At 39.5% G+C, this 26134-nt stretch overlaps 1 protein-coding gene across 1 annotated transcript; it reads left to right on the top strand.

Moving 5' to 3' along the window:
• Positions 1-1425: 1425 nt before the first annotated feature.
• On the top strand, positions 1426-15950 carry smap2 (small ArfGAP2). Its single transcript, XM_083544182.1, has 10 exons — positions 1426-1928; positions 9850-9983; positions 10141-10226; positions 10329-10407; positions 10495-10554; positions 10631-10706; positions 10802-10905; positions 11961-12144; positions 12645-12937; positions 13581-15950. Exons 1-10 carry the CDS (start codon positions 1826-1828, stop codon positions 13704-13706), a joined length of 1245 nt encoding a protein of 414 aa, XP_083400308.1. The 5' UTR covers positions 1426-1825; the 3' UTR covers positions 13707-15950.
• Positions 15951-26134: the final 10184 nt, after the last annotated feature.

Genomic DNA, 26134 nt, shown 5'->3' with positions numbered 1-26134 from the left:
CTTGGCGCAGAAGTAAGTTTAAGATTACTGATTAAAAATATTTTTATCTGGAGTTTATTTATTTATTGTATATCTAAGTAAAGAAGGGACGTCGTGAATAAGTGTATGTTTCGCTGGAGGTTTTAATTTCGCCTCTTTTATATTTAGTTATTTATTTATGTATTTACATTTTTTTTATAAAAATGGTAAAAACAAAAATGCGCGCTGAATTGATAGCGTGTTAATAACATCTAGTGCTGTTTACAATAATTTTAATTTTGACAGCTATATATATATATATATATATATATATATATATATATATATATATATATATATATATATATATATATATATATATATATATATATTAATACAAAACTAATTTAAAATGTTGTTACCTAATGAATGTATCCAGGCTGAAGATCCACATATAGAACACAAGCAGAGAAAAGATGATGATCATGAATGTGTCTGTTCTCAGTCCTGTACTCATCACTGACTCCCTCTGTCTCATCCACGTTCACCCCAGACTTCTTACTGCCTTCTGCCTGCTGAATCTTATCTTCGTAAAGAGTGAGAGTCAGGACTTTATACACCAGCGGATTGAAAAAGACGCGCAGTAACAGGAAATCTACTTAAGTACAGTAACGAAGTATTTGTACTCCGTTACTTCCCACCTCTGGACATGGGGTATATCACTAGGAGAATGCTGAGGATAAGGGCACCAGGAAGGCCAAGGAGGAGGTTTATGGACGTTATGAGGAAAGAAGTGCAGGTAGTTGGTTTGAAAGAGGCAAATGTAGAGGACAGGGGGTATTGAGACGGATGATCAGCTGTGGCGACCTCTAATGGGAGAAGGGAGCATTTCACACAAATATGGAAACGCAAACAAAACAAACAAACAAAAAAAGTAACAAGTGAGTTTTAAGTTAATTCGACTAAACCAACAGCTTGGAATAAGTGATTATTAATTATTTTTTAAAATTTAGATATAACAACAGATTCAGATCTATCTATCTATCTATCTATCTATCTATCTATCTATCTATCTATCTATCTATCTATCTATCTATCTATCTATCTATCTATCTATCTATCTATCTGCATCGCAACAATATTCCACTAGGTGTCGCAATTTCGCATTTTTTTTGTAATGCAGTCTAAAAACGAATGTAATTTACTTTATTCATTATTTCACACATTTTTAAAGACATTAAAAAGATAAACACAATGTAAAGTCCAACTCTTGGGCACAGAGGAGAAGCAGAGCAGTAACTGGCTCTCTTTTTCTTCATATTCTGTATCTGCTTTCTGATAGACACCTTTTTCTTTGTTCGGATTAGATAGTAGGTTTTTTAATGTTGCGCTCCGATTGGATGGACGGCTATCAATCAGGGCAGGACGACGGCGTGTTGGCCAATAGGCAGCTTTAACGCGGAAGGCGGGATTTGTCGGTGTTAAAGGAAGGGAACGCTGAAGTGAGTAGCTGACGGTGCGCCCCCGTGGATAAACAGGGATGTGAATGTGGCGAGAAAAGAAAATAGAGAAATAAATAGAAACAACAAAGGAACGAGAGAAAGAGAGGGGATAATAAATCAATATTTTTAGACAGACTGAGGAGAAAGTTGAGGAGGTTCACACAGCTAGCGTTCACGCGCTTAGCCGGTCTACAGAAGAAGCGGTGTCTCTTTCTGAGGTAAAATAATTGTCGTTTCTTTCTTTTTTTTTTTTTTTTTTTTTTTTTTTTTTTTTTTTGTCCCTTTCTGTCGCTTTTTGGGGCGTCGAGGAATCAAGAGACACCGAGTGTGAGGAGGAGAAAAAGAGGGCTGGAAAGGTGAGGAACATGACGGGGAAATCGGTGAAGGATGTTGACCGTTATCAGGCGGTCCTGTCATCACTGCTCGCCCTGGAGGAGAACAAGTTCTGCGCCGACTGTCGAGCTAAAGGTGAATGAACCTCTACACACACACACACACACACACACACACACACACACACACACTCTCTCTCTCTTCACTTGACACATTTAAGGTCAACTTCAAAAAACAGGGGTTATTTAACTTATCCATCCATGTTTGAACCTCCAATATGACAAAACATTTTATGTTTATAATCAGCTTTCCTTCTTTGATGATTCATCCAGGACTTCTGTCTGTCCAATCAGATGCTTCGTAGACAGCGTAAGTCCCGCCCCCTAGGGTCTTCAAGAGCAGCTACATTCAGACTAGACTTATAGAAAGAAGCAATAACATTGATATATTTATTTTTTGGGGGAATCATACAGATGTTTCAGGATCATACGCATATTAGTATTGATATTGATATATGAAATAGTTCCTATTGACGGTCGGTGGATATTAAATCGACCTCCCAGGTAAGGTCGGTATTTTAAGGTGAGAGTCGATCCTCTCGATATAACGTTAGTATTGATCCTCAGGATGGAGCTGCACATCCCAATAGACTTTCAGGAGGAGTCTTTTTTCTTAAACCTGCTGTGAATTTGACACGGTTACAATCTCTAGTTCGTGTCTGCAGTAATGCTGCAACACAGACGGGTTTTAGTGTGTATTCTTGTATATATCATAATATCTTACAAGGTCATACCCTGATCTATGAATCAGTCGCTCGTCTAACCATGATACCAATTCGTAGGTCAGTGTTTACCGGACTTGAACTTGGTAGCACTGGGCTTTGGAGTGTAGGGGTGTTGAAATGAATTGTTTTTACCAGGCATCAGGATACAGCCGTGGGGCGATTCGGTATCGATTATATCCTACTGATGTCATTCGTCGCGAAGCTTGTCGTGCTAACTTACAGATGCGAATGCACCCAGTATGTTAAAGTCCAAGATCTGGGCATATTTTACCTTTCATGAACAAACTGCACAAATAACGTTATCAACATATTTTCTAGAAAAAAATGAAACGTATTCTGGTGACTAATTACTTATTTTGTGTCTGTCCAACAAAATGCTCTGTAGAATGCACATGTCCCGTCTTTAGTAGCAGCTCAGCAGTGTGCATCTTTACACTCCTTCATCCTTTCATTTCTTGGTTGGATTAATTGATAATTTGTGTGGTTTTGTAAGGTTTTGCCAGGGTTCAGTGGCGAGATGCTGAGTTTGTCTGTATACATGGTGAGCTCCACTTTTGGAAAGTTTGTTTTGGTTCAGAGGTTCAGTTTTACTAAAAAAAAAATTAGGGAGAAGCGTGTGTGTGTGTTTGTATGTATGTATGTATGTATGAATATATATATATATATATATATATATATATGTATATATATATATATGTGTATGTGTATATAGGGCTGTGCAAAGAAACATGTCAACAACACGTTAATTATATTTAAGTGCGATTAATGGACTGCACATTTCTGATTAATATACTTAATTATATTAAAAATATACATAAATATGTATACGCAACTCACATATATTAACGACATCCTTTCTTTACTCAGATATAAAAAATTTTTTATAAACTCCACCAAAATGTATTTTTTTTATCTTTTTTATCACTTTTATTTTTTCATTTTTAAAAACATTTGTTTTAGTCTCAAATAAAGCAACAAAATCCTCCATGACGCACACATCCGGCAATTAAAACCGTCCGTGTGGAAACAGCAAAAGTTCTGTTTTATTGTTATTATTATAATTATAACTTATTTATTTTTTCAGTTTCAGATCGTATTTAATGCTCAAGAGAGTTGAATATTTAAAGTGCTTTACAAAGTCAATGTGCGAGTGTTTAGTTGTTTTATTTTTAAAACCCCGTTTTGGTCACATGCCCACATCCTGTTTATTGTCATTGAAAAACATTTCTTTTGCACCAAGCAAAAAAATATATGTATATATAAAAAACTATGTATATATTATATACTGAATAAACTTAATCTGGATTTTTTTCATATATATTTAAATGTGTATATATATATATGAGTTGAATATTCAAAGTGTTTTACAAAGTAAATGTGTGAGTGTTTTTAGGTGTTTTTTTTATTTTTTATTGTGGCTTCCCACTTTCTTGTCACATGCTTGCATCCTGTTTATTGTCATTCAAAAGCATTGTTCTGCAGCACCTCACACACTCAGGAGCTGATATCTGTAATCTGCTAAAGCCAGCCCATGTAAAGTCCTCTGCTGACCGGCGGGCAGAGCCGTTCCCCCGTGCTGACTCCGATCTAGAGTACCGCCTGTACAATAGTAGCTGCTGAGCACACGGTTTCTGCTGTACACAGTGTTCCAGCTGAATATGTCCTACAGAAACGCTACACAGAGGACAGTCAGGCAGCCAGCTGCAGTCAGGCAAACAGTTTTGACAAACCTCAGCTGTATAACTCGAGTTGTGTGTACTTTTGCTGTTCAGCATCAGGAGTTTTTCATCTGGGTTTTGTCATGAGCTCGACTAGTTATCTGGAACCTGAAAATTCTCACACTGTTGCTACCTGAGTGAGACTTTACATTGACACTGACTGCTTACATGAGTTGAGGGTTTTCTAAGGACCTAGCAGTGGCATCAAAATGGTGCTGGGATTTGGACTCATGGATTAAAAGTCCAAGATATTAACCACTTCAGCTTCACTCGGAGAAAGTTTTCGACATAAACGTGAATAACGTGAGTGCGATTGGGTGTGCGGTTATAGGAAAATAATCCACAGCAGCTCTTTTGCAATGCCGCGTTTCATCACGTCGTAACGCAACAGTCCTGAAAGAAAACCCGAAATGTGAACATGCCTTTGAAGTTGCAAAGTAAGTTGACACGCTGGATTGATGCCGTATACAATATCACAGTCTACAAGTTTTCTGTAGACACTTGTATATTGTGCTCGACACATTGGACTGTAAAAGAACCGATCAGTTGTTCTTTCTTTCCTTACGCCTCCTCACTCCTCGCCTCCTTACTCTAAAATCTGCTGGAACATCTTCCCAGAAGAGTGGAGGTTATTATAAGGGCAGATGGCGATGACTAAATGTGGAATTATGCTCAGGTGCCACAAACTTTTGTCCATATAGTGTATGCATGATATGGGAAGAAGGAAAAGCTGGATGGTAGAATGGAAATCAGCATCTGGATTTACAAGATCTTCAGTGAAGGATCTCAGGATTGGTTCCCAGCTGTGCTCCTGCAGAAGCAGAGTAACATGTTTTGGTTCATATATTTCTGTTCCTGTGCTTCTTTTTTTGCTCACCCCTAACCTCATTAGTAAGAAGTGTCATGTTGTTTGTGTGAGAGAGAGAGATGTGAGACGATGCAATGCGAAATGTCAGGCCAGACTTTTAGACACACAAGAGAACATGCAATGAATGTCCAAATGTCCTATTCTAGATTTTGTTGTTATAATAAGCTCTGTTGATCCAATACTTGTTTTCCGGTTGGGGCTATGGGGATTTGTGTTTATTCAGCTACAAGAGCATAATGTGAGATCAATTGATCAATGATTTTGGATGAGGGGTTCCATGGTTTACTCAGGGCTCATCTGTAATGCATCGTGTCTTCATGGAGCTTGGCTCAGGTTCAGCTGTTTTAGTTGCGTTGAATGGAAATTGAAATCTTTAAATATGGGTATGATTGTCAGGTGTCCGCATTATTACCCTTTCCCCGCCTCAACGCCTTGCATTTCTCATGCATGAACTTCCTCTTTCTCAGATTCTCAGCTTTAAGGCTGTGTACGCCCATTATTTAAAAAATGGAAGTGAAACATTGATCAGGAAAACAAACGATACCCACACAAGGACAGTTTCGCAGTTGACATTTCTTGCCACAAACACCTCGAGCAGCTCATTTGCATTCTCCCGTTGTCATGGATACCTCCATTCATGGTGGCACGGACGAGTCAGCGAGGTAATTAGTGGTGTGCGGTCAGCGGTGTGACGTTCACCTTAAACGGTATAAGTGCCAAAATTACTGCTGATGCAATGCAACAGATTAAAATATTACATCATATTAAGTCATTCATTTGTTAAGTGTTATTTGATGTTGCCAGATTAATCAAAACCACTCCAAATGAATCCAAATGAAAACAACGTTTATAATCGGTCATTTACAAAAGTATTGGGACACCTGTATTTTTCACTTTCAGTATGACTATGCCCTTGTGCACAAAACCAGCTTCATGAACATATGTTTAACATGAGTTGAAGTGGAAGATCTACTGCTTTAGAGCTCCAACCCTAATAAACACCTTTGGGATGAAATGGACTACATTAGTCCTGACCTTTTTAACACTTGTGGCTGAATGAGACAAAATTTCCACAAGCACACTCCATAAGCTAGTGGAACAGATATTTTAAGAAGCAAATGGGGGATTAATGGTGGAAAGGGATGTTCAAAAAATCACATACAAATCTTATTTTCAAGTGTCCACAAACTTTCGTTCATATATAAAATGCACGCTGTGTTTTAATCAGTTGTGTTTGGTTTGAAGTGTTTGTATGATGATCGGTAGAAATATGTGGATTTTCACTCTCATGGCTTTTACATGTGCCTGTGTTAATAACGTAGGTTAATTTAATTGACATGGAGGTGTGTATGTTTGTTTGTTTTTTTTGGGGGGGGGGGGGGTGCCTCATGAACCTTTGGATCACGTGTCTTGTTTTTATTTTTTTTTGCACTTGAGTGAGTGAGTCACTCGCTAAGAGGACCATAAACACTGTTCTGTGTGTGTTTTGGTGTGGGAGCGTATCTGTATCGGTCACTGTTTGTTCAGTACACATCCTCTCCACAAATCACAGCAGGTGAAGGCTGAAAAAACGACTAAAGTCCATGTTGTGTTAGTGTGCTTTCTTTCTCATTCACTTTCCCTTTCCTCTTTCATGTGCTTGTGTATCTGTATGGTATGTTTTGCACCTCAAAAACCACTCGGACTACGTGGGAACTATATACACTACAGTATATGGACAAAAGTTTGTGGACACCTGACCTGATTTGTATGTGCTTTTCGAACATCCCATTCTACACATTGTCCCCATTAGCTGTTACAATAATTTCCACTCTTCTGCGAAGATGCTCCACTATATTTTGGAGTGTGCATTTGGAGATTTTTGCTCATTTAGCTACAAGGGTGTTGGTGAGGTCAGGTGCCGATGTAGGTAAGAAGGTGAGGAGGCCTGGGGTGCACTCAGCATTCCAATTCATTACAGTAGGGTTGAGGTCCGAGCTCTATAGCAGGAGATCCTCCACTCTAACCTACGCAAAGCATATATTCATTGAGCTGGCTTTGTGTACAGGGGCAATGTCATGCACACGTTTGAGTCTCCTAGTTCAGTTAAAGAAAAAATGTGATACTCCCACATCCCAAAGACGTTTTTTACAATTGTGTATCTCCAAGTTTGGGGAAGAACCACATATGGATAGAAAAGTCCCAAAACTTTTGTCCACATAGTAAATGAATTTACCCGTAGGCTGGAAACAGTCAAAAAATTGTCATGACTGCATATTTTTTAGTTACAGAAGCAAACCCAAGGCTGCAGTAAATAAGTGTCCTTTAGGGGTATTTTTTTGCTGAATGCACAATGACAATCTGTTCCATCTTCTCCACAAATTGCTTATTCAGCAGTCTTTGCTTATATTTTCTAAATGTTCCAATACAACGCAGTGTAAATGTTACACTTCAGTCTAGTGTGTATCTGTTTGTAATCTGCCAAACCTCCAGTTGTCTGAGTTTCCTCAGCTGTGAAAGACCCTGCAGGATGTTCAAGAAACCATCATCCAGTCTGATCGCTTTCACCTGTTGTTGATGTTAATGTACGCACTTCCTGACTTCTTCCATAATCGTGTTTTCCATAATCATACGTAATCATAAGTTCAGTATTATTTTACACTTTAATGTTTTTTTAATCCAGTATCCATTATAAACACATTATTGGTTGATTAATCAGTCATTGGCAAGCACCAATATCGGTATTCTTACTGTACGGCCCGGTAATGTACATGACAATTTATATACAAACAAGCAAAAAAATTTTTTACTACACATCACAACACCTGCGAACCCTAAGCAATGTTTTGGAGAATTGCACAGTCAGCCAAACACATCTGTTCCTGGATAAAACCTGAAAAGCCCGACTGTAGCTATGCCTGGAAATATCCCAGTCTTCCACTAAATCTTGAATATAAAATCCAGTGTTGTGGTATTGATAGAGAAGATCAATCTGTATTCGGTGTGTGTGGTGTTGGATTACTATCCGTTTGTGAACGATTAGGATAACGTGCTTCTTCCTGCTCCAGTGTTCAGTAGAACAGAGTCCTGGGTATTGTTTCAGAAGATCTGAGTCAGATCTGCGTTTCAGAAGAATCTGATCCGCCGGTGTCTGCTCCACGTGGGAGTAAATCCGAGGCGCACATGTGCGACCACACATCTCCTTTCAGGCGAAGTAATCCTTCACACAGACACACACACACACTCCTACTGGCTCTCATGCTACTAGCGTCCATCCAATTTTATTTGTTAATGCTTCTCAATGAGATTACTTCAGACCAGGCTTGTGCTGATGGATTTCATCCTTCTCAATGGCTTTTGAGACGAACAACATAAAAGCCAGAAAACATGGACGTACATTTAACTGATGTTCACACATCAGATGACTGATCTCTCCCATCCGCTCAGTGGTTTCCATAGCAACAACAATGGTTCAGCTATCACTTGGCCAAGACATATTTGACATTTTATATACTGTGCTGTGTTTCTATTATTCTACAAGGCTGTGATTCTATAGCACCAAGCCTCCTCTATGTCACAACAGCCCATGCTGGACCATACCAGCAGTCTGTGTCCTTTGGTGATAGCATGCCCTATATGAGTGTAATCTAAGATCTTGCATGACAACAAAGCCAACACGGACATCCTTGTTTATTATCAAAAATTATTTTGCTAAATGCCTCCATTGTTAGCAGCTACTCTAACCACTAGAGAGTAAATGCAAAACTCTGGAGGGAGTCTTTATTGGACCTTGGGGACCAATAACATACCCACGAGGCATTTCCTACATTTACCAAACATTGTAAAACACCTGAGGCACATGTGGTGACATGCTTGTTGCAACCCACAGAGATGGACAAAGAATAAATGTTGCCACAGCACTGGTTTGTGACTTGATGACATCACCGATCATGAGGCAGAGTGCTCGAGTGTAATACGTTCTGTAACACGGTGCTGCCATCTAATGGCTTCTTTATTTCTTTTTTTTTTTCTTGAGAAGCTTACCCAATAAACTTCAGCATTCTCTCTAAAGCCATTTTTTTCTCTGTGGCTTATGAAAAGGAGAGTTATCATCATATAATTTATCATTTATTATAGGAAGGCAAGAAAAGGAGTATCTGTTCTCGTATTCATCACAATGCTGCTGTCTGGAATGATTTCTGTGAGATTTAATTTTGTATCGGCTGATGCATTATAAAACTGAACACATGATGCTCCTCTCTTCCTGGTACCCAGAGAAATGGTGGGACCAGTGTTTGAGGATCTGAGGAAGCATGCTGCAGCGAGGTGTTGGGTAAAGGGGTGCTGGTCCATATTTTGGCTTTGTAGGCAAGCATGATGAGTGGATGAGCAGCACCAGGAAGTCAGTGGAGTGGTGTGGAGGACCGTAGGAAGGTTGGAAACGAGTCATGTGGCTACATTCTGGATCAGTTGCAGAGGTTGAATGTCTTTCAGGAGCGAGTTGCAGTAGTCCAATTTATAGATATATTTACCGGAAATTTTCCATCCCTTTGCAACCCTAGTCAGGACCAATTGCTTTCCTTAAACACGTAAATACATATATTTTTTTGCAGGATAAATGTATATGGACTCATCGTTATGTAGAGCACATGAGTGGGAGTATTCATCCTGCTTTTTCTTGTTTTGTTTTTTTTATCCCTTAAACAGGTCCCAGATGGGCTTCCTGGAATTTGGGAATCTTCATCTGTATTCGCTGTGCAGGAATCCACCGGAATCTCGGTGTTCATATATCCCGCGTCAAATCTGTTAACCTGGACCAATGGACACAGGAACAGATTTTGGTCTGTTTTTCATTTCTGTCACAAATTGATATAAACTTTATGGACATATAAAGCGTCTTGATTTGTCTTGCAAAATCATATGACTAGCATACTAGTTTTAAGGTTTGCATCGTGTGTAAGCGTTTTTTTATTATTATTTTTTTTTGTCTGTATTTAGTGTATGCAGGAGATGGGGAATGCCAAAGCGCGCCGCCTCTACGAAGCCTTCCTACCTGAGATCTTCCAACGTCCAGAGACAGACCAGTATCCTTCTCGAATAATCCTCCAGTGTATAATTATACACATGCATCGAATCACACTTTATTTTTTTTACCGATCCGGTTTTCTTTAACCCACTTTATCTAGATCGGCCGAGCTCTTCATCCGGGACAAGTACGAAAAAAAGAAATACCTGGACAAATGCATTGACATCCAAACCTTCCGAGTAAGCCTCAGATTCATCATTCGTACTAGAAAACGTCGGTCCAGCTTGTTAGCCGCGTTAATGATTTAAACCTTTTGTCTCTTACAGAAAGAGAAGAGTGAGACGGTAACAAAAGAGCCACCTGTTGTTTTTGAGAAGATGAAGCCGGTTAGTCGTGTTTGTTGATTCGAACAGTGTGTTGCTCTTCATTTCGGAGAGAATGAGAATGTCTTTTGTCTTGCAGAAGAAGGAGGAGCCTCAGCAATACAACAGTACTCCAAAGAAGCAGTCTCAGTCAGTAAATGACCTTTTAGGACTAGGTAACATCCTGGCATTCGTAATTAATATGTATAATACCTAAAAAAATAAATAAATAAATAAATCCTTACACGTATGTGTTTTGTATGTTTTACAGACGCTCCTCCTGTAGCCAACGGCAGCTCCAGTCCCGAGAAAGGGTTTGCACAGGATCTGTTCAGCTCCTTGCCTACAGCCACCTCGCATTCTGCCAGAAGCACAGTAAGACTTCTGCGTTACTCCAAAAATGCTGATTTTGCGTTATTTGTAAACGTAGATCTTGAATACAAGTTTGGAGATGTGATGAGGTTTCAAGTACAACAGGAAATGACAGCGACCTGGACTTTTTTTACTATTTATAAAACAGCACAGGTATGTTTTAAACATAAATGTATGAAATACTTATACTCGCTCAAATAGCCTTTTTTTTTTTTTTTACTTTATTTTGTGTGCAGGATTTCGGAAATGATTTGTTACGTTCTGAAGGAATCTAGGGGGCGTGACCTCAGTGGGTTTTTTTTTGTAATTTTGCAAGATTTTTATATTCTAACCACGTTTCAGTTCCCTGTTATAAGCTAACAGGCAATTTGGTAAATTCCCAGTTTATTACCATTAATATGCATATATTCCTGTTAATTCCCATAAAAAGTTTCCAGTCTTAAAAAAAAAAGGGAATTTTGCAGCCCTAATAACCAGTGAGTCGTTTTAGACAGTCAGCATTCGGTCTAAAAGAAATTCAAGCCCAGAGAGAACTCTAATTTATGTGAGTCTTAAATGTTTATAATCTTTAAAGCTGCTGCATGGTATCCTGGGAAAATAACGTGTGCAGCATTTGTACAATTCAGTTCAGTTTAATTAAATATGAAGTTGGAATGTATACGTTTAATGCCTATATTAATTATATAATCCTTATTGAGTGAGCCAGTGGTGATTGTGTCAAACGGGAAACTCAACCTGAGATGGTATGAGGAAAAAAAACAGACTCAAAAGGGAACCTATCTTTACCTGGGTGGCACCGAATGTCCATTTACTACAGATCCATTATTGTTGGGCTTTTACTGTTCAGTGATACAAGAACTGTTTTAATGGATACTGTGTAAGGGACAGGAACACTAGTTACTGGGAACACAGGAGATTTTTTAACTCCATAGAGAGAGAGAGAGAAAGAAAGAAAGTTCACGATCAAGGAGCACTTTACAGCAGCATTACAGGATTGTGACGGCGTCAGTGAATAAACTCAAGCTGATGAGATTTCTTTGTTTTTTGTCCCACTGTAGCCCGGCTCCAGTTCTGTGTCTGGCTCGATGCCTAAAGGCCGGGCCGCAGCATCAGTCCCGGAGAACCTGAGCCTCTTCCTGGACCCGCCCACCAAAAACGACGAAAGCAGCAAAAAGATGTCCAAAGACTCCATCCTGTCACTGTATAGCAGTGTAACACCTCAGACCAACATGGCTGCTAATGGTACGGAAACGATTCAGAAATACTCCTAAAGCCCAAACACACTTTTAATTGTAATGAAAAGATTTTTTCTCTTTTTTAAAACACCACTGCAGGTGGTGCTTTTATAAATCCAGTAAAACATTTCCTTATCAATATATTTTGTTAACGTACGCAAGTATAACTTATATATACTATATGGCCCAAAGTATTGGGACACGTGACTTCTGTTTTTCCTTCCCTAACTGTTACCCCAAATTCAGAGGGACACAGGTGTATAGGACGTCTTTGGATCTTTGGTAGCACAATGTATTCCCTTCACTCAAAGTATGGACACTTTGGTGTCCACAAACATTGTTTTGTCCATATAGTTTCTTTTAGAAGACATTTGTGGCTCAAAAGAATTTCATGGAAATGAACTAATATGCAAATAATTTTATTCATATTCGCAAAAGAAGATGTAAAGATCTTTACACCAAACTCTATGATACATTATTCTGGGAATTGTTGTGTGTTGTTTGAAGCTGGCATTTACATGGGGGCCGCTCAAATGGGATATGCCCCTGCACCTGCCTACGGGCACTACCAGTCTCTGGCCACACAGCAAGCAATGATGGGAACCATGATGGCCCCTCCGGTGAACATTCTTGGGCAGCCAGGTGTCATGGCTCCAGCAGGAATGGCCTCTCCATCTGCGTACATGTCGGGAGTGCAAGGGGGCATGATGGGAGTGCAGGGGGGCATGATGGGAGGTGTTCTGCCACAGCAGGCGTACACAGTGCAGCAGGCTCAGCAGCTTCAGTGGAACATCAACCAGGTGAGGGCTTTATAGGGTCAGTATGTGTAATGGACAGACGTAGGCTGCTTGGTATTGAGTAGGGGCAGAAACTCATCTGGGAATTATTGTAAATATTCCAAGTTGGAATTTATTAGAATTTATGCGAATAAATTAGAAATTTAGGAAATGTATATAAACTGTACCATACAAACTTAAATATTTTGTTTGCTCATAAGCTGACATGCATGCAAACAAAAACAGATTTTAAAAAATACATTTCTGACCTAATTTATTAAGTTGATAAATTTAATTATGATTAAATTGTTAGTATCATTTTGGTGCACAATTGATTAACTACATTCAAGTTCCCTATTCTAGGCTTTCCTATTAATTCCCATGGGAAGTTACCAGTCTTTCTGGAATTTTGCAACCCCAGTATTTGAGTAATGTAATGATTTAAAACATACAGTGTATAATGTCCCGAAGCAGCTTTGTTTTATTCCTGTATACAACAGCTACGTCTTAACGGTTACAATTTTTAATGTATCAACACCATCTGACCAATCAGAATCAAGAATTAAGCGGCACCGCGGTATAAAGGATCGTATCATCCATAAGGGATTAGGAGCAATCGCTAGTCGAATACGCTCCTCATTACAGTTTTGTGCACTTGTGTTTTCAGATGTCTCACCACATGGCAGGTATGAACTTTTACGGCCAGAACCGCACGCCGGGACACGGACAGCCCACGAGTGGCGCCTCGGCTCCCGGGACCAATCAGACGCTCGGCTCTCATGCATGGAAGTGAAAGCATGCGCTAAAAATAAATGAAGAAAAATGGGTAGGTCGGTGATAATAACTTTAAAGGGAATGGAGACTTTTCCATACTCTTCATGAAACATTCCTTCAGCAGTGAAGACGAAATAGAGGATCGACCTCAGGAGGAAGAGTTTCTACCTCCTGTGTTTTACATACCCATTTTTTTAAAATGATGTGATCCAATAGTGCATCATCTCTATCTATCTATCTATCTATCTATCTATCTATCTATCTATCTATCTATCTATCTATCTATCTATCTATCTATCTATCTATCTATCTATCTATCTATCTATCTATCTATCTATCTATCTATCTATCTATCTATCTATCAAACACAGAGACTCCTCAGCGTTCCTCTCTTCCTCAGATGCGTGATACCCGACAATTCGTTTGCATGCAGGTTCTTGCACGTGTGCGTTCATTTCCACGCCATCGTCAAGCCGTTACACGCTCCCTACTCGTACGCACTTAATCTACTTGCATGCACCGATTTACTAACCTACCTGCATAAAAATGACCAGGAGAGACTTTATAATCTGTCAAGACATACGTACCTTAATTAATGTGATAATGCTGCTGTTTCAGGCGCTTTTGTCTCTCTTTTATTTCTCTCCAGCTGTTGTGGATGTTAAACAGCAGGGCGTGTTATTTTAGGGTACTGTGATTGAGCCGTAGCTTCAGCTACTCTCCTTCTTCTCACTCAGCAGGGAATTGTAAGAAGTTCTACAAGTGTTCTCGTGTTATAGAGAAACCATAACCAAAGAACGCAGAACGGGGTTCAGATCTATCATTGTTTTTGATTTCGTGACGAGCTTTCGACCGTACCCGCGATCTATAAATGTATAACCGATGTACGTATGTATCACCTTCAAGCACTCAATGCCACATTTGATTGTACAAACAGAGCACTTTTCTTTCTTTCTTTCTTTCTTTCTTTCTTTCTTTCTTTCTTTCTTTCTTTCTTTCTTTCTTTCTTTCTCTCGCTCTCTTTCTTTCTTTCTTTACTGTATATAAGGAACTCTCTTTGTGATTGAGAGTGGGCGGGATATTTTTTTTTTGGTTATAATTTTTTACAATTTTTTGTGACATCAGGGTTCTTTTTAAACCATACCTCTCGGCTCCAGGCTGTACAGAGACCAAATGAATGTTTCTCGCCAGCATCCTGCGCTTCAGACGGCCGGTGGTGTTCACGTGGTCGGTTTTTAAGGTCGCTCAACCCCCTTAATAACATACACACACCCTCAAGTTGATGATGAACGCGATCGTGAACATGGATTATTGCCGGAACGCACACTTCATAAGGGATTTGTTATTTTTTGGGGGCAGTTTTTAGCTTCCACTATACACAGGACATTACGTCTGTTTATACAATGTCTTTCTCTCTTGTAAGATCACATTATATGGGACTGGATGCTTGGCTTGGTTTCATTTCTATGTCTAAATGCGAGGGGGGGTTGAACGCATTCCGTGCGATACTTCGTGTCCGAACATCTTGAATATTTTATTTTCACATAAGCATCATTACGCTATTCATTAAAGGAGAAATCCGTAAAGTCACACTGTAAATCTGTATACCGTAAAGCCACTGTTTTTTACATCAGGTCTCCGATGGAAAAATGTGACCACCAAACTCTCAGAAATACTGTGATCGTCAATGTTTTAGGGCGAAGTTTTCCCTTTTAAGGCATTTTTTCGTTGAAGTAGGAATAATCCGGGATTTCGACCAACACTGTTGGGTAGTAGAAGAAGAACTGCAGCTTGATCCATAAAATGATTCCGTATGAAAATGATCTTGCATTGATCTTTTATACATAAAGCAATATAAACAACCGGACTAACAACAGAAGCTGGAGTACACCTGCATCAGCGACTCAGAGTCTGAATATCATTAAAACGCCAACAGCTCGCACGCTTTTCCTCGGACACTGCGGGAAAAACTTCAGTGTTTTTTGGTGCTAATGTCTGTTTGGACCACGTGACTTTAATGATGGAGGAGTTTCTGACCACATTTATATCAGTTTTCAGTACCAGAGCGAAGCAAAAGCCAGTGCTGCACTTCAGATTTAATCATCATGATGGACGTATGTGGGGAGCTGAACATGTCATGCTTAAATGTCTGCTTCCAATTTGTTTTGTTTTTCCGATTTTATTTTATTTTTTTATCGAAAAATTGTATATTACGATGGCTGGATTCAATAAAAACGTAATAAAGAAATGTATTTTATCCTCACTGCACCTGTTTCATTCTTTTTCTTTTTTTTTTTTGAGGTGATTACTTCTTGTCATGCTCGATGTCCCGTATAGCATTCAGGAGAAGCACTTCTGTCTAGAGGTCAACCGATTCCTAGTCAATTGCTGGAAGTGCTATCGGAAAAAAATCCTCATTAAGACAGCGCCCTCTAGAGGCGACTCACTGACACCAGGTTTGTTTTCACATGAGAGGCTGCACAGAGGGCGCTATATTATATTTATTATTTATTATATCATTTTGATATTTTCTTATTTATTTCACTTTCATGATTATTGTTTATTTTTCGATTTTTCTTCCCTATTGCTAATCTAGTCTTGACAAATCAAAATGTTTTGATGGCTCATATTGAATGTTTTATTTATTTTTTCCTTTGTGTATAAAGAAATAAGCTGTGGTAAAAATATTAACAGTACAATATAAATCCTTTAGCCAGGTGTAAAGAAATGCTGTTAAGTAAGAATGCTTTCAAAAATATATATTTTTTCTTTTTTATTCAATTTACAAACTGCATTGTGAGGCGGGTGGTCACACCAAATAATGATATTTATATAACATTTTATGTTACAGCCCCATTCCAAAATGGATTAGATTTTCTCTAAATTCTACAAACGATACTCAGTAATGACAAGGTGAACGTTTGTTTGAAATCTTTGCAAATTTTTAAAAATAAATGAATAAATAAAAATAAATTCACATGTACATAAGTATTTACAGCCTTTGTCATGACAAATTAAAAATTGAGCTCAGGTGCATTCAGTTTCCACTGATCCTTGAGATGATCCTTGAGATATTTTTACAACTTGGAGTCCATCTGGGGTAAAATCAGTTGATTGGACATGTTTTGGGACATGATTTAGAAAGGCACACACCTGTCTATATGAGGTCCCACAGTTACAGTTCATGCCAGAGCATGAACCATGAAGTCAAAGTAATTGTCTCCGAGACAGGATTGTACCGAGGCACAGATCAGGGGAGGAGGACCTTAGTCAGGTAGGTGACCAAGAACCCGATGGTCACTCTGAAAGAGCTCGAGTGTTTCTCTGTGTAGAGGGGAGAACCTTCCAAAAGAACAACCATCTCTGCAGCACTCCTCCAATCAGGCCTGTATGGTAGTGGCCAGACGGAAGCCACTCCTCAGTTTAGGGGGAAGGTAACAGCCCACTTTGGGTTTACCAAAAGGCACCAGGTGGACTCTCAGAACATGAGAAACAAAAATTTAACTCTTTGTCTTGAATGCACCATCCTGACAGTGAAGCCTGGTGGTTGCAGCATCATGCTGTGGGGATGTTTTTCAGCAGCAGGAACTGAGATTGGTCAGGATTGAGGGAAAGATGAAAACCTTTTTCAAAGCGCTCTGGACCTCAGACTGTGGCGACGCTTCAGCACACGGAAAAGATAACAAAGGAGTGGCTATGATATGACTCTGTGAATGTCCTTGGGTGGCCCAGACTCGAACCCGATTGAACATCTCTGATGAAGAAGAATTGGAGAAACTATAGAAAAATAAGTGGCCAAGCTTGTAGCATCATACTCATAAAGACTTGAGGCTGTAATTGATGTCAATGATGCTTCAACTAAGGTTTGAGCAAAGGCTTTGAATACTAATACATTTTCCAAACACGCTTCAAGTCATTTTCACGTAGCAGCAGCTTTAAGATTTAAGGATAACCTATTATAATAATTAATTGTGAATATTAAAAGTCTAGGCCAATCAAAACAAGTGTGTTTAGATACACTAATTTAATATTTAAGAATAAACCTTTATAATTGATGTTAAAAATATATATATTTATTTTTTTTCCCAACAAAAAATACTGTGTCCACCAGATGGCAGTCAAGATCTATAAGACATTAAATGATACTCATATGAACACAAAAATGGAAGAATATATATAATATAAATCCTGATATTCGGTATCGTTTTTAAAGTACACTACATGGACAAGAGTTTGTGGACACCCGAATGTAAGATTTGTGTTTTTTCAACATCTCATTTCACACACAATTTCATGCTACCAAAGATCTATAGGCATTGTGTAAAAATTGTTTCCTCCACACAACCCCCATTTTATGACTTTAATGCATATTTGTCTGTGTTTTAATTCTTTAATCGGTTTTGATGGGAAGAAAAAACATACACACACTTTAATTTTAACCTCAACATTAATAAACCAGATTAACAACTGCAAACATAAAGAAAGGTGACACTAAGGTTTAAAAATAAATAAATAATGAATAATAATAATAATAATAATAATAATAATAATAATAATAATAATAACCTCATGTTGAGGAGCAAAAAGCTTTGTGTAATCCTGCATGCTTTGTCCCCCGCATCCGGGTCCTATTCAACACCAGTTAATCCACTTAGGAAACAAGTTACCTGGCTGATTTTGTCGGCTACAGCTAGACCCTTTCTCAATACCAACATTTCACATTTACATGCACTTATTGAATTTCGAAAAGAACAAACACTTCTTTGGGTATTAAAAACATAATTGAATATCCCTGCCTCGACCACTAGAGGGTGTAAACTCTTCTTGGGTAAATTGCATAATCTGGACGAATTATGCAAAGAAACAAATGAATTTGTATATACACGCTACATGAGCAAAAGTTTGTGGACACCTGACCACAAGATTCCACTCTTTTTTCAGGGAGGATGTTCTCCTGTGAACTTCACAACATCTTATTCTTTTTGAGATCAGTCATGCAGCTTGTCTTTCAACATCATTCATATGAAATTAAACATCGTTTCCTTTGAGAGGTGACTGATCAGAGTATCTGATTTCGCTCAGTGATACGAGTCTTTCCATCCATCCTTTACTGTAACTGATTGGACATTGGATAGTTCGCTTCTGCATCAACAATCAAAATTGATCAAATGAACGTACCCACGCATTCGCAATTTGCTCAAAGCAACAAGAAAAGTTTTTATGATGTGCACAAGTGACAAAATGATGGAGGTTGAACAAGACCTGAGAATTTCATTTCTGATCTGAGAAACGCTCCAAAGCGACTGGGAAAAACTGTAACATGTAGTCGGATCATCATCCGAGTTAAAATAATACACCGGAACATTATGACCAACAAAACAGTTGTGACTTATTGAGTTTTAACAGCATGAACTTCTTCAGCAGTTTGAGCTACATGAGCTCATCTGTTGGAATTACATTTGGTGGAAGTTTTTTATTTTAATACAACGACAGCGAATTCACAGCGAATCAGAAGGCTTTCTGTCTGATCCTGATGGGCGTGGTCTTTTTCCAGAAGGGCACGAGGTGGTTTTACGATAGTTATAGTGAAAGATGGAACTTGATACTGGTATGTTTTGATACTGATATGTTTTTCTGCCAGTTTTAGAATTCGGCCCGTCATCTCTGACGGACGGAAATGAAAGCGGATCTTCACCGGAACGCCGGCAATTGTTCCGGCGATCGATAAAACCGTTATTGTTAAATAATTAGGAAGCTGCCCGGTGGATGGAAATGCATTTAAGCAGGCATGCCGGATCCTTTCATCCGTCCCAGGAGCCTGCACGCCTGCCATCTCGGCCTTGGCACGTCGGCAGGCCTCCCTATTGTCTGCGGGCTCTTTTCAAGGCCGGCTGCGGCGATCGAGCCGAGAAATCATCACGCGCCCTTTTGTTTCAATGTGAGCAAATAAATGCATGGTAATGAAGCGTTATCGTGGACGGTGCAGATGCGAGCGTGATGCCAGTCAGCCTCAAGCAGCTTTGCCCTTATGGTCAGGTGCCAGTTTGATTGCGCTCCAGCGGATCCTAATGCTCATGGCTTCACTCCTCGCTTTCATCCCCCCACAATTCCCTCCTGGTACACACTTCACAGCCTAGGGATGGTAGGAGATCAGTTTTTACATTAGATGTGAGCAGGTAGGGTGTGTATAGGGTGTGTGTGTGTGTGTGTGTGTGTGTGTGTGTGTGTGTGTGTGTGTGTGTGCTAAATGCCTAAGATACGGCTTTCATTTCTCAGCCTTTAACAGCATGCCAAGCAGTCAATCCGTTCAGCTTTCAGATCCACCTCAAAGCCTTTGGTGAGAGATCAGACAGTCTGACTTTCAAGACGCTGCTAATGAAGAAACAACTACGAAACATTTGATCAACTCGAACGTAGGGTCTGATCATTAAGCTGCATTCAACAGTTTATTTATTTTTTTGTTTGATTTGGGACGCTGTATAGACAATATTTGTAGACACCTGACCATATATGTGCTTTTTGAACATGGTTTGCTTTTTAACCATTTCACATCTAGTCCAGATCTTCTGTTAGAATAACCTTCTGGGAAGATGTTCCACTAGATTTTAATGTGCTTGTGAAGATAGTAATGTCCGGTACTGATGAAGTCAGTGTTTCAATTTATCCCAAATGTGTTCAATAGGTTTGAAGCTCAACAGGCCACTGAAGATCTTCCATTCCATCCCATGTAAAGCAGATCTTCATGGATCTGGCTTTGTGCATGGGAGCATTGTCATGCTTGAGCAGGTTTGGGTCTCCTAGTTTAAAGGAAAAAAAAATTTAATGCTTGTGCATCCAAAGCCGTCCTATACTATTGTGCGCCTCTGATTTTGTAGTAACAGTTTTTTACCACTGTCTATTGTAGTGAAACCTGTACGCTTCTTTTTTTTCTTGTGAGGAACAAACAAATGTCCCCACATTTCCATATGTCATATTTCTATCCTTGTTAGACTTTAACATGTTTTAGTGGGAAGTTGTATCTCAATGTTTAAAACGTTGGACTTCTTATTGAGAGGTTGTGAGTTCAAATCCCAGGAAACACCATGCAGACACTTCTGGGCGCTTGTTTTTTTTTATTTTTACATTTTCTTTAGATTCTATTTCTGTTTACATGTTGGACAGCCGGAAAAAGCATTTGACTACATGTCGTACTCTTTATGAATGTGTCAAATGTCGTAAATTGGATGTATACTAAAAAAACTGCACAGACACCTTCAGCTTATTCAAGCCCCCCCCATCTGCTTCCGTCTGGCTTTCAGACGCCGCACCTGCAGCAGCACCGAACCTCTCAGAGCCTCCCGCTGTCACTTCACTGCTAATTCCATGATGAATCGGAGCAATTGTGGATTTTACGGCCATTGGAATGAGCCCTGTGCGCGGGTTGGACAAGAGAGAGTCGGCGTACGCTCATAAACAACACTTGCCGTGACAGATCAGCCAATTCGCCCAAACGAGTCGCACCATTACCGGCTCTTGTAAAACCACAGATGACCTTTAAATACATGGCATGCCGGAGCTCTGGCTGCCATCCGGGTGGGAAACGATGACAAATCCCGCATCCCTGCTTTATCTTGTCGTCTCGCTTAACGCAAATTTCATTTGCGTCGCGTGGAAGACGGACGAGGGCGTCCCAATCTACGATGCGTATACTATCGATACGTCTCACATAGCTGTGCTCCGGTCTCCCTGTTCGTCCTAACGGGCGTCATTAAACGTTTCCTCATGCACACTTTGCTCGGTTTTACAGCCGACCTTCTCGCACATTTTTGATGGGCAATTTTGAAAAAAAAAGGTTTTTATATCGTACGGTATAAATACGCCGGATGCGAATACAACAATCTCGAGGATGACTATGAATCCTGAACGGGTTGTGGACGTGAAAGGAGACACGCTCGCACTCCTGCTTTTTTTTTATTTTTTTTCCTCCACCACACCTCGGCCCTCGTTTAGCTCTTTTGCCGATCCCATAAAGTCAAACCCGAAGAGACACAGAAGCAGCACCTCTGTCTCTCCACATCAGCAAACTGGCAAATCACACTGACAGAGCTGTGAATGAGCATGGCGAGCCAATTATGCACAGCTGGCCCGCATAGCCGCCTGAGACAGGGGGAGAAAAGCACAGAAAGACTTATGGCAGCCCAGTTCGGGGCTCTCTGTTTTTTTCTTTGGCTCCCGGTTCGTCAGGATGCACATGCCTACCTCATTTAGGGTAACAGTATTAGTCCTGTGGGTTGTCTACGGGCAAAGGATGGGTACAGTTATACGCTGCCTTTTTTACTTAACTGTCTCGTGGACACTTTTAGTGGAACACAGAGATCTAGTGAATCATAGAAAAACACTATCGCATTGTCCTTAATATTTTCTTTATTGGTATAGAATACGATAGCAGTTCCAAAATAGCCTTTTTTTCAAATTTAAAAACCAGACACTAAATTGCTAACAGACCAGTGCAGACCTGTCTTTGAATGTGGAGAGAACAAAAGAGATGGTTGTGGAATGTGGAGGAGATACAGAGATTCTCATTAGTGACTCTCCTGTGGAGACCTGAGAACCTCACCTGGCCCCTCAAATCAAGTTCCATATCCGGGAAAAGCCCAGCATCGGCGTAAATGTTGACGATTTTAAAAAGTGCAAATTGCCATTTATGATCGCGATTTTATTTATATATAGTTATTAATAGACGGCTATATTTTTACTATTTAGAACATGACCAATCATTTGTGACCATCATTCGCTAAACTGCTTCTCGAACGCATTCTCTCTCTGCTACGTGAATACGGCGTATCACAACACTACAGGGACAAAGGTGTGTCCTGAGAGTCACATAGAATACAGATTAACATGGCAGAGGTAGAGCAGCATCTTCCTGGACACAGAGTAGAAAGAGAATGTCTGGTTTTATTTGCACTACAAAGACGTGTTTGCATGCATTATTATTATGCACGAACTATCATGCATTATTATTATGCACGAACTATCTGCACCATATTGAATTGCAGAGCGTAATTTTTTTTCTGAACAAAATCGTACATTGGTAGCTGTTTCTTTAACGTTGGCTATGCACCGAGATGCAAATCTCGTCGGCCTCAGTTATAGAGATGCACATCCCTATTATATATAGTGATGGAGATTTCAAGGCATTTTTGTATTTCGGTCTGAATAAGGACGTCTCGAAAATCCCATAAATGCAACAGCTTTAGAATAAGAACTATTATCTACAGCTATGCAAAAACAAACAATATTTTGCAGCCAACAAGAGACAAGCATTTAACACTATTAAAATATTTGACGTCTTGTCGAATTTGTCCTTTGACACAAAGCCCAACAACACGGAACACATCAGATTTCACACCGCTGATTTAATCACAACCATCCATCCAATAGGCGTCCATCTTTTTTTTCAGTTTGAAGTCATTTAAACCCAGTATGAGTGTAAAATAAATAAATAAATAAATGAAATACCTGTCAATCTGGCAACCCAGGAACAATTTCTTTATTGCGGTGCCTGTAAAAGTGGTAACAGTTCAGAGTAATTTCGCAGAATGGGACCTGTGTCTGACTGGCAGCTGTCAGTCATCATGAGTGTGTGTATATGTGTGTCCAAACTGGGAAACCAATTCACTGTTGATTGGCACCGCATTCACCTTCTGGTCGCTAGCTTGTATTTCTTTAGTCTTGTACGGAAATGTTTTTGTCTTTACAAATTTGCTTAATAGACATAAATTTTAACAACAATAGGCAACATTTTTCCCATCATGCGCTAACAGAAAGCTTTTCATTTTATATTGAGAGATTGTTTTATATTGGGATTAGTTTGCAGAATTAGCAAAATCGCTAGCTAGACATTGTTCATTTACACTGTAACTAGCAAGAATAGCTGAAGCCCAAAAACATCTTACGGGCGTGAAGGGCATTCGACTGCTTCTTCTTCTTTTGTTTAAAGATTTAATGTGGCCTCATAAGTGAAGATAACAAAATCTTTGCATAAGAAGAAGCCGATTTTCTTTTTCTTGTGATCAAGAAATTTGGATGGCACAGCGTTTTGAGGACATGAGGGAGAAAAATGGCAAATGTTACAGGACCGAATGTGTTTATAGCGGTACCTTGGAGAAGTCCCCAAGTTATGGTGGTTCGACTGACGATTTTCCGATCTTGCGATGATGATAGCGATATGACTAAATTGTACAAAGTTACGATATGTTGGGATGCTGCCAGGATGTACACATCTCCTGCCTCGTGAGATGCCTTAATCTCGACAGAGGTCGACAGAGTTCAGTTGTCTCTGTGGTTAGAGCATGTATTTCTTCAGTTTTTGGTGATTCAATGCCCAATTTTAGCTCTTGTTTCTCTCCTTTTTATCGGTGTCAGCATGAGCGCACCCTTCTCCGCCTTCTACTCATGAACTGGAGCTCAGCCAAGTGCTTGCTGCCACATATATACTGTATAAGTTTATACACTACGCTACAATAAAGTGCACTGTTTTGCTAAATGATGTACTATGATTTGTTCAATTATTAACAAATTACAGTCTACTACCACATACTGATCACCATTTTTTAAGACTCCTGGGGAGGCTAGGCCATGTCTCGACCTGCACCGGGTCACCACCGCTAAGCTGCCTCTGCTGGGCTCTTGAGCAAGGCGCTTAACCCTTAACTCCTCAATTGTATGAATGGGATAACTGCAAATATCTCTGGATAAGAGTGTCTGGCCAAAATAGTATAAATATTAGAACAGTCTGGGGGAAATGTCTACAGACATGCCTGTGCGTGTCCAAAAAGTTGGAGACCCCTGCTGTATCGGAAATGAACTACATCGTTGTTTAATGAATTCACATCAACTCGTTTTATGTTTGAGACACATCCTGCCCAAAACCAGACTAATTTTTTAAACCCTCCTTTTTCTCTATCCTTAGGTGAGTTGTTGATGTTGGGAAACACTCTCCTCAGGAGTCAATTCAAATCTCTATTTTTAGTGGGAGCTCCACAACAGCCCTCAAGGCAGCAGATGGTTGTTAGAGGGGAACAAGGTGCAGTTTACAGTAAACAGATTTTTTACCCTTGGCAGGTCATGGGGAGCGCTAGAACACCGCAGCCATTTAATACCAGACCATTCCGGTTCAATCGGTACTTTGAATGCGCTGGGGAGATGTGCACATTTTCCTGAGTCAGATTAACACCTCCTGTGTACAGTCAGCTTTTAGAAAATGATAAGAACAAGGAATTTGTGTCTGGTTTCTGCAATCTAAATTTGTGGTGCATTTAACAGGCAATGCATAGCAGTGCTGGACTGGAAAAGTGTACATGATGACAGGAAGTAAGATTTTAGCACAGTGACGGTTGGGCGAAGGTATGATGTTGCACAAAGCAGAAGAAATAGAGTTAGTGTAGTAATGGATTGAGGTTATGCGAGGGTGCTATCAAAGTTAACGACGTGATGCATCGATTTAAAAAGTGTCACATTTGGCATCATTTTGAACATATTTGCACTGGTACAAATGTATTTGTTTATATATTTAATAATCAGTAGATATGTTATACTTTTATTAATTAGAAAGTGACCAATCATTTGTTACGAGCATTCAGAGATGGCAAATGTGCACACATCCTTCACTTAAGTAGAATTGCAGATACTCCTGCTACCTGTTTTAGTGTCACACTGGTAACTGGACCTCACATCAGAGGTGGCAAAAGTACACACATCCTTTACTTAAGTAGAAGTACAGATACTCATGTTTTAAAATACTCGGGTAAAAGTTGAAGTACTGATTATACATTTTTACTCAAGTGAAAGTAAAGAAGTTTTGGCTCTGACATGTACACAAGTAAAAAGTAGTTATTTATTCTATCTGTTTTAGCTGTTAAATGGACCCCACATCATATAAGATTAGATTTTCACGCTTTTCAGCAGTGGTTGCTCAGTGGTTTAAGGCTTGTGCCTCATCTAAACATGCTTCCCAGTCTGATCTCTTCCATGGTTCAGTGGATTAAGGCTGGTGCCTCACTGAAGTCCTAGACTTAACACTCGACACACACTCATTACTCATCTCAGCCCATTCCACCATCATTTATTTATTATTATTTATACTCTACCCTACTACACTGTTTACATGCTCTTTTTTGCACCTTTACTGTTTCTTATTATACTATACTGTTATTATACTATACTGTTATTATACTATACCGTTTACATGCTGTCTTTTGCACCTCTTGACTGCTGCTGTTTTTTGCACTACATTGTGTCTGTTTATATTCAGTCCCGGGTATAGTTTTTACACTTCTCCTTATACAGTACTGTATATTCAGAGTATACAGTAGATTTACTAGTTGGCGCTATCTCAGGTTTTGTGTCTTGTCTTGTGTTTTCTGTCTGCACTGTCTGTCTGTATTGTTTTTTGTCTGCACTGTT

This window comes from Silurus aristotelis, assembly GCF_946808225.1.
Source record: "Silurus aristotelis genome assembly, chromosome: 6".
In the NCBI taxonomy this organism is placed as follows: Eukaryota; Metazoa; Chordata; class Actinopteri; order Siluriformes; family Siluridae; genus Silurus; species Silurus aristotelis.
This window is presented reverse-complemented; position numbering and strand designations above follow the sequence as displayed.